Genomic DNA, 9696 nt, shown 5'->3' on the forward strand with positions numbered 1-9696 from the left:
GGGCTGTGAGTCTGGAATGAGAGGCACTGGCAGGGCTGGGGGAACTGTGAATAGCAGCAGCAGGGCTAAGGGAACTGTGACTTGGGAGTGAGGGGCAACAGCATGACAGGGACAGGGCACCAGCATATCAGGGATGCTCAGCACCACAAAGCAGTGGGGGGGTAGGGGACAGCTGCAGCTGGATCCATATCCCGGTAAGTGACAGGGGAAGGGGGAGCTCTGATTTTTCCATGATTAAAAACAAAAAACAAAAAAAACCCCAAAATCAAATGCCAAAAAATTTCACTTTTTTTTTTTTTTTTAAGTACTGTAATGATATAGCCCAATGGGATAGCATAACTAGTCATGCTAATATTGGTACCCAGAGAATTTTTTGAAAAGATTGCGGTCAAAATATTTCTAAAATTTATGCACCCTGTTAAGTGTCCCCAATCCTGTTGATTTGAGTAAATATGTTGCTAGAAGGGAGGTGGGGGCAAGGATCTAGTAGGAAAAGAAGTATAAAAGGCACCTATACACATGCTCTGGGATGTAGTGTGGTGCATTTTAATTAGAGCGACTCCGCCCTCAGTGTCCCATGTATTCAGAGTCCCTGCATTTCAAAATGGTGGTGGGAGTGCTTTAACTAAAGCTCATTTGAGCTTTAGTTAGTTTCCTCCATCACCATTTTGAAAAATGGGGGTGCTGAATACATGGAGTGTTCTGGTTGAAATGCTCCAGCAGACTTGATTAATTGAGTCTGCTCTGATGTATTCTAATTGGAACATGTCAGAGCACATGTAAAAGTGTCCCAAATGTCCATAAACCACAAATTTATTACAGAACATGTTATTCTCTGAGAGGTGGTTGTTGAAATTACATTTTAATATAGGACTTCCACAATTTCAAATCATCTATTCTTGCATAATACTTTGGAAAAGTCCAGCTGTTGCTTTAACTCGAGCATTTGTGCCTGGGGTATGTTATAAATAGGACTGTATATGCTAACCATGCCAGCCAAGTTTGAGATTGTTTGCAAAGGGAAGCAATTCTTCATGTCAAATTCTTTTTCTTTGTAAGCCAAAGAAAAGCAGCGTGTCACTGTTTGCAAGCCAGGAACTTTGACAGCTAAACAATGATTTGTCTGTCTGTAGTGGTTGCATTTTTTTTTTTTTTTTTTTAAGGGTTATTTTCTTTCTAGTCTGACCGGTATGAAATTTGTTATAACACATTTCAAGGAGATACTACACCTTAATGAAGGACTGTTAGAATAAAGGGAATTAATTATGTCATGTACCTGGACAGCAACACAGAGGTCCTGAACAAAACAATGCTGGATACTGCTACATAAGAGGCAGTCATTTTCTAGGAAGAGAACAACTTGGGCGTATAGGGGAAAGATGAAACAGTTTTCTCTTTGGTAGTATCTAGAGGAAAGAAAATGGTGTGGAAGAAGCAGGTGGCTTGCAATCTTTTGACATCTAAACTACTAAAACTTCTGTGTGGTTTTGTCTGCATATGACTACCTTCTCCAAAATATTTACCTACATTATAGCTTTCACATTTTACTCTAAGTACAGCTACAGTTTGGAGCTAACTTCCATATTGACAATAGATGCATGAGTGTGTAATTCCAAGGTGAATGCACACTGCAACTCTGATCAATCTTTAGAAAATACCTAGAACAGCCGTGCAGAAAATCAGATTGGGGTGGGATGTTTCTATTTCTGTCTTAGTTTTTATGTTGTCTTGTGAGCTTTATCAGAATAATATTTTGCATATTGTTGTAATGACTTCAGAATTTTTTTGACCATTTCAGATGTTTTATCAATGGAATAGCAATTACAGCATCATCTGTTCTGGCAGTAGTGCTTCATCTTGCCCGCAACACCGTTGCAGATGAAAATTTTGCTTCCATTTCTGTATCTAGGGGTGGTATAGCTGTGATGGTCCAGGGAAAGAGATTTGTTAATGTAATGGGTTTAAACAAAAGGAATAATTGTTCTACATCACAGGTGTCAAACTCGCCTGGGGCCTCTGGCTGGATTCAGACCATGGGGCAGATCCAGCCCAGGGCACAGGGGTACCCATTGTGGCAGTGGTGGTAGATTTGGAGGTGGCGAGGGCTTGAGCTTGTCACCTTAAGTTGCTCTAGATATATTTGACAATGTTATCCTAACTTTTTAATGCATTATGCTCAAAGAGAATTATTCACATTTGCAGGCTTTGTTTATCTTGTCTTGACTTTTCTATGCTTAATCACATGAACTTGATGTTCCCTCACAAATATTCCAGGCAGTTGTTGGCAAGATCCACACGCTTGTATAGCTAACCAATCCAAACACTAACAGGGAGGAATGAGTGGATGAATGAAAATTTATTGCAGCAAAACTTTAGATAGCAAGAGTTGCGCATGTATTTTCTCTTTCCTGAAGAGGTCTCTTAAAAATAAATTTCCACTGAAGAATCCAAAAGTCTCCTGGTACGGGTTGTTTGCATTGCTTGAGGGAGAGAATTGCTAGCTAAAAACAAATATTACAAAACTTGATACAAAAAAGAACAAACATATCTGGGTTCAGCGAATAAGTATCAAGTGCAACAAAGGATCTCTAACCAGAACAATGTTTGAATATTTATGAACTGCTAACATATCTCAAATATACAAGCATTAGTTTATTACTGATTCTGAAAGGAATTGTAATCCAAAAACAGTTTCAGCACGTGGATCCACATACCATATTAAGACCAACCATAAAACTGCTTTGCAAATTTTTTTTTTAATTTGAACTGATTTTATGTTAGTTGTCCAGAGTGATTTAGTTTAAACTGAGGTTAAGTCATGGACTTATCAGTCATAAAGTCATTCTTGTTTATTGGGACAAGCACAAAAATACCTCTGTTTCCCATCAGTGGTTTAACTTTGAACATTTTTATGCTACAGTAAAGCCAGGCCAGTATTACCTTATTTATAATTTCATAGATGATGCATGGAAGAAATGATTAGGATTATCATCTGTGGCATCTTGTATCATAAGCCATTACATTTTCATTCAATTACCTCTCTATTGGACACAATAAATTGTGTAGTCTACTGATGCTATGCTTTAGTCAAATTGTTATCATGCATAATTTTATTGTTGGAAATGAACTATGCAAAACGGGAAGATAAATAAGAAAAAATCAGGTTTGATTTATATAGTGTTTTAAGGTCTTATGAAACTTTGACTGGAAAGCATATTGCTTTCACTGCATTGCTGCTGAGCTCAAGCAGTCCTTTTAGGCCTCTGAAAACATCTAGCATAATCATGTTCAGATATACTTCTATCTATAGTGACACCATTGTTTCTTCACTAAAGTATAGTTAATTCTGTAGTAGTAACTTGTTTGTCTATTCACAGAATAACTAAAATAGCGTTTGCATTTTATAACTGCTTTCTCTCTGGTGGACCCCAAACTAGTTGCAGGCTAGAAAAATATATCACTTTTATGCGAAACAAAAATATGAAAGGTGTCGCATTCTGCAATAGCAGCAATGCATACTCTATTTTGCATTTCCTTTTCAAAGAAAAAAAAAAAACGTTTCAATATCAAATTACATTTTAAATGTGAAGGACATAATTTTTATAAGGTGAATGTCAACTATTTTACTGGAGTTAATACTTTCTAAAAATTTCTCTGCTAGAGAGAAGGGTGATGACATTACATGGATAAGATTCTTTCAGTCTTGCCATAACTTTTTTGCAGTAGAAGAAAGCAATTTTAAAAATACATGTTTTCTGTAAAGGCACAGATTTCCATTGCTCTTTTAAGCCAGTCACTTAAAAGATGTAACTTTATTAAAGGGTAAATCTGTTTTTTGTCAACAGTAGTCTCTCCTTTATGAATAAAAATATTTTCTTCATAGCCTAATTCATTTTTCATTTTGAAAAACTTGCTTTGCTCCACTCATTCCTTTTTTCTTTTTAAGTTTCAATCTTGTTTTTCCACCTTAGGGAAATTAAAAGTCAAAATCCCATCACCTTTTGTATACTGCTTACTGACCTTAAACTTGATTCATCTCCTTTGGGATTTGGAATGGCACTTCAGCCAATCCTAGGACCTGAGCTAGTAGGCAACTGCTTAGCCTAACTGAAGTTTGTATGTAGTGAGCTACTAACTTTTTTTTTTTTTTTTTTTTAAGTATTTTTGTGACAACTCATCGGGGGAAAATGATACAAGAGATCTTGTATTGGCTAATATGTAAGAACCTCCAACAGTCTTCCTGCTGCAGTAATAAATGGTGGTATCAGATTAATATAACCTAGCCAAATCAACTTGATGGGCACAGTGAATGAGTTAGGTTAGGCAAGCCTTCCTCATCTCCCAGCTATATAGTTGGTCTGATAAAGCACATTGCCAAACAGATCTTGCTCCTCACATATTGGGTGGGTCATCTCCATTATATTACAACACTAATAAAGAAAAAACATGTATGGTCAGTTTTTATATACTTGGAGGCAAATTTATTGCCTCATGCATAGAATATCTACTTAATATTGTGCAAGAAAGCAGGCTGTGGCATATGAGTAATATGTATAATGAATATTACTATTCTGACAAAGATTAATTAAATCTAAAAGTTAACATAGTGAATTGAGGGTTTGTGGAGATAGAATCTACTTATTTCCATTATTACCTTAACAGACTTGGCTCTTGGGACAGATGGTTGTAAACTTAAGTGTGTGCATCTATTTTTTATTTAAAAAACAAAAACCAAACTTTTTGTAAATTAGAATGGTTTGGTTTGTTTTCAAGTTTTTGAATTCAACTTTTATCCATCCTGCAATTGCTGCAGCATGTAGATTTACTGAATATGATTCTTGGCCTCCTCATTATCCCAGTGGTCAGAAATGCAGTTAAGGAGTTACTTGTGTATACGTTTTGCACAGATTGATCAAATGAATTGGTGCAAAATTTAAATGGACTAAGCTCACAGGAATTTTTTTTACTTGTTTCAGGTAAAGCTTGAGGGCCCATCTTACAATGAGCATGTGAAAATTCTGCTGAAATGGGTAGAAAGGCATGAGAGAGGCTGAAATAACTAAGATGGCACTTTACGCTACTTCTTTTCCCTTCAAAACCTGTCTTGTCCTATCTGCCATCAGAACTTGTAGCCAGAATACCAGAAATAGAAGCTGGACTATGAACATATGGGATGCTCATTGTCGAGAGTTGGGGTTTTTTTGATGGCCAGTGCCAATTGCTTTCTAACAGATTTCTAATGATTCCCTAGCTTCTCATGACTCGTTTAATTTTTTTTTTCTTCAAGTCTTAGTAGATTTTCTTATTGTGGGATGTTTGAGTTCTATTCCAATTTGTGTCTAACTTGTTTTTTTTGGGGGGGGGTTGATGATTTCCTTACTTTCTGGATGTTTCTCCCTCCAAGAGTTTTAATTGAGCTAAATGTCCCAAAGTTTCTATCCTACCTAAAGTTTTATATCAGAAGGTCTGTTCTTAGATTATTCTTCTTAATTTATGGGTTGGTTTTCTTTCTGTCCCTGTTCTTTTCTCCCTTACCAGTTGATATTTATATAGGCCTGCCTTATTTCTCTCTAGCTGGCTGTAATTCACTTTTTCTGACCTTATTTTAAAAGATAATGTTTTAAGAAAGCTGGAAGTTCTCTTCCAGATATTGGTCAATGTAAAATTGATGTTGCTGTTAATGGTGCTCCATTTTGTAGATGGAGATGAGGGCACATGCCAGAAAGTAAAACAAAACTTGTTGATTGTGGACCACTCTGCACAGCTGGGTACAGAGAATATCTCACATTCCAGCTGAAATTTCAGCAGATTTTGGGGTGAACCTCAGAGCATACAGAGGTAGGCATTGGCTCAGACCCACCGCTACAGCCGTTCTTATACTGGCCCAACTATATAAGGAAACATAATAAGAGAAGAAATGCCAGATTGGTTGGTGACTAATCCAGAAATCCACTAACGCACTGGATTTATCTGTTGTAGTCTTCTCCAAGAAGGGGGTGCCAACATTATCATGTGCTAGATTAACACTTGTTATCAAGAACTAAGAAGATACAGAAACTCCACTTTCAATTGGGTATGAGGAAAAGATTGATCAAACTAAGTGCCAGTGCCTGGTATCATTGTTCTGGTTCTTGGTACACAATTCGGCCTTTATACTTAATGTAATCAAGTATAGTAATGGCAGAATTGGCTGTTGAGATGCAGGTATACAATTTCTGTAGTGCAGAGAATTGTACTCAAGTCTAGAATCATAAATGTTACTTAAGTTGTAAATAGAAGCAATGCCTAATGTAGGGGGAAAAAAGTATTCGTCAGTTTATTGAAGACTCAGTTAATATATGCCTGAAATTCTTGAACTGCCCCATCTCTATCCTTCTCATTTCGTTCCTGGGTGGAGATGGGGTTGGGCTTATTGGTAATTTAGTTCAGGGTGCCTTCATTTTAGTGGTAAGTACATTTTCTTAACGCATTGAAGACTTGCTTCTATGGAAAGGAGTTCACTGTTGTTGATCAGTAAGCCTTTTATTGTTTAGTTGTACAAGTTCAACTCTACAGAATCAAATATGGGAACAGTGTGTCACTCCCAATGCATTACTGCTTCAAAAATCATGAAAGAGGTTATAGAAGGTTCCTGGGAACTGTGGTGAAGTGTGACATAGACCTTATTATAACAGAATGCTTGCTGTAGCATGAAATAATGTTACGCATGGAATTGAACAAGATAACTGACAAAGAGAATATCTTGACTGAGTACGTTGTTGAGGGTTGCATCCAAAGCCATCTGGCTGTGTACCTAAATGGCTTTTACGTGGTGGTTTTTTTGTCTTCATCTTTTGTATGGTACCATAAATGTAAGTTAGTTTAAAAAAAATACTTTTTTCTTACTTAAAATCCATTTACATTCTTTTATATACATATAGTTAAGCTTTCTCTGCTTTTGGTGAATTGTTTCAAGTTGTGCAGTTTTCACTTGATTCTCCCCACCTCTCAGAATGTCTATCCTAACTTCTAATTTCTTGACTCTTAATTGTTAATTTCTACGAATAGTATAGATAGAGATGGCTCTCAAGTGCCTCTTCACCTTCCACTGGGCCACACCTTGAAGCATCGACTTTTCTGTCCACAGAACTGGGTGGCATGGAATTGAAGTCTGTATTTAGCCGGATTCCTTGCCTTTCTTTACATGAGTAGAGTTTAGCCTGACAGTAGTTGAGCAGAAGTGTAAGGATTACCTCAGAGGGACTACCTTTCAGGACTTGTAGTTTGTAATTCTTTCCAAAGGAGATGGTAAACAGTGTTAAAGAAAGGAGCTCTTAAACTCTTGTTCCCACTGCTGTGTTGGGCAGAGCTGCCCCACTGCACAGACTGCTGCTAGCTGCTATCCCTGCAGGGGTTCTTGAAACATGTTGTCAGACTACAAGAATCGTGTAGTTCTCCTAAAAGCCAGGCTGTGTGGTTGTTTTGAGTTCTGTCAGTGAAGAGAGGCCATCAAATGCTGTAGGGGTGTACTAATTTGACTGTTCTCCACAGGAAAAGTCTCCTTAGCTATAGCATATAAGGAGGGGAAGAGGGGTTCTGGAGGAGTTGCGGAAAGGAACATTCAAAGGAGATAAATCACTGGCTTATCTAAACTTTTTACAACCTTTAGGTGCAGTAAGGTCTCCATGCTGAACAATTTATGTAGATAAAGGATTTTCACACTAAAAATAACATTTGGTTTTGCATCGTTTTTCATTAGAAATGTTTCTTTGGGAATTCACAACAGTGTTTAGCAGTCAATCTGTTTTGCACACTCTAGTAGCTGGGGGAGGGAGAGCTCATGCCCCCTTATTTCCCTGAGGCTGTGCCAGTCTGTTAGTCTTGTAATTAGCATTAACTTGCACACACAAAAATATTAGCCCACACGCCCTCACCTACCGCATTAATAGGTTTATTTTATATATACAATTTTTGTCTTTCACTTTTTGCAGAGGATGACAAATAGCAGCAGTTCCCCTAGCCTTCTCAATGAAAGTGCCAAGCAGTATGCAGGCCATGGTAAGAACTTTTAAATAACTGTTTGAAAGTATGCTTAGAGACTATCCCTGCAGGGTAAACTTGGTTGTGAGAGAGCTGCTTTTTCCTTAGTCTTACTGAGATTTGATAGAATTCTATCTTAACTAGTGTATGTGCTATGCAGTTGTTTTTAGATTATAATCCAAAACCAAATTACTGTTGAACTTCCTGATTTTTTTCACTCTGCTTTTTTGCTTTACATTTGTCTTTGTTGGTTTAACTGAAACCGTTAACTTATTGGTTATCTACTAAAATGCCCTGATGCTTCTAAGTAGCAGTTAAAGTAATTGCTTTTACATGATAACCCTTTTATCATGGTTTTTTTTAAGCAAGTTATATTAATTGGCGGGGTAGGGGAGAAATGAATGTGCAGTTTATCTTGTATTTAGATATGTACTTCTTAAATCTATTTTACTTACAAACTGAGCTAAGTTTGTTCTGTTTTATCACCTCATGTTCTGCATTTCTTTTTAAAGCCAAAGTGTAAAAACAGACTATTATACTCTGACCAGGAGTTTCATGTAGAAAGACTTGACATCAAAAATAATGTTTTGGCTCTTCAGGCTTCTGTGGTATACATTACATCATTCCAGCATGCAGTGTACATAGATGTTAGTCATAGCTCTAGATATACCTTGCCCCCTTTCCTACTGTACTGTCTTCTAATACTTCATTCATACAAAAATGTCTCTTATCTTGTATGCCTGTCTCTGTTTTTGGTTCTGCTACAGCATCATGTATTTTCAAAAATACTTTGGGCAATATCAGTCTGAAAGCTCCATAGATTTATTTTCAGGTCTTGTTGTTTGTGTTACTGACAATCAAGAAAAAATATTTACTTGTAATTAGTTTAAAATTAATGATGAACTCAAATGAGCAACAGCATTGAATGTCATAATGCTCTTCATAGTTACTTTTAATAGTATAAAAGCACTACACTGTTTGTAGTAGTAATCTTTGTTGGAGATGTTAATCTGACTAATTAAGGAAATACCTCCCACTTCCAAATGGCAAGAACCTATATTTTAAATATGATGCTGCTTTGAAAAGCTTTGTGTAAGTGGTATTACGGAGTGTTGTTTCTATGGACTTAAGTGCACAACTGATTCACTTGCTCAGTTTATAAGTAAAAACAAAAGAATCAATGACTACGTTCAGCTGTCTTGCAGGTTCTGCCATTTTGACTTCCTGATGTCATATTGTATTTATTATTCATTCTTCATCTCCAGTAATTATTGATAGGATAGGCTTTGTTAAGAGTTGCACTTATTTAGTAGTTCTATACAATTAGCCATTCAAGGCTTTGAAATATTATAGGTATAAAACAGTTTTGCAGGAATTGGGCCTGATTTTAAAAATCAAATATTGATACTGAAGCCTAAGGAAGGAAACCAGACTGATACTTCCACAGCTGAGTTTCAAAAATTCAAAGTGACGAATTTGGAACTTTGCAGTTGCTTCTCTGGGGTGCACTTAAAAGTGGATTTGTGTTCTAACACCCATGTTTTGTTTTGTTTTTAAATCAATATTTAATCTGAAGTTTCCTCTTTGTGGTATGCCACTAATATATCCAGTTCCTGGCCCTGTTGATTCTGAAGGAAAACTAGCTTTCCTCCCCCCGCCTCCGACCCCAAAAACAAC

The 9696-nt window shown here is 36.7% G+C and overlaps 1 protein-coding gene across 1 annotated transcript in view; it reads left to right on the top strand.

The window, feature by feature from the left end:
• Positions 1-9696, top strand: part of PAN3 (poly(A) specific ribonuclease subunit PAN3) — a 126230-nt gene that overhangs the window by 26010 nt on the left and 90524 nt on the right. The window contains 1 exon segment of the mRNA XM_006027488.3: positions 7971-8037. Coding sequence (XP_006027550.2) covers positions 7971-8037 — 67 coding nt within the window.

The sequence above is a fragment of the Alligator sinensis genome, unplaced genomic scaffold, assembly GCF_000455745.1.
Source record: "Alligator sinensis unplaced genomic scaffold, ASM45574v1 scaffold84_2, whole genome shotgun sequence".
NCBI lineage: Eukaryota > Metazoa > Chordata > Crocodylia > Alligatoridae > Alligator > Alligator sinensis.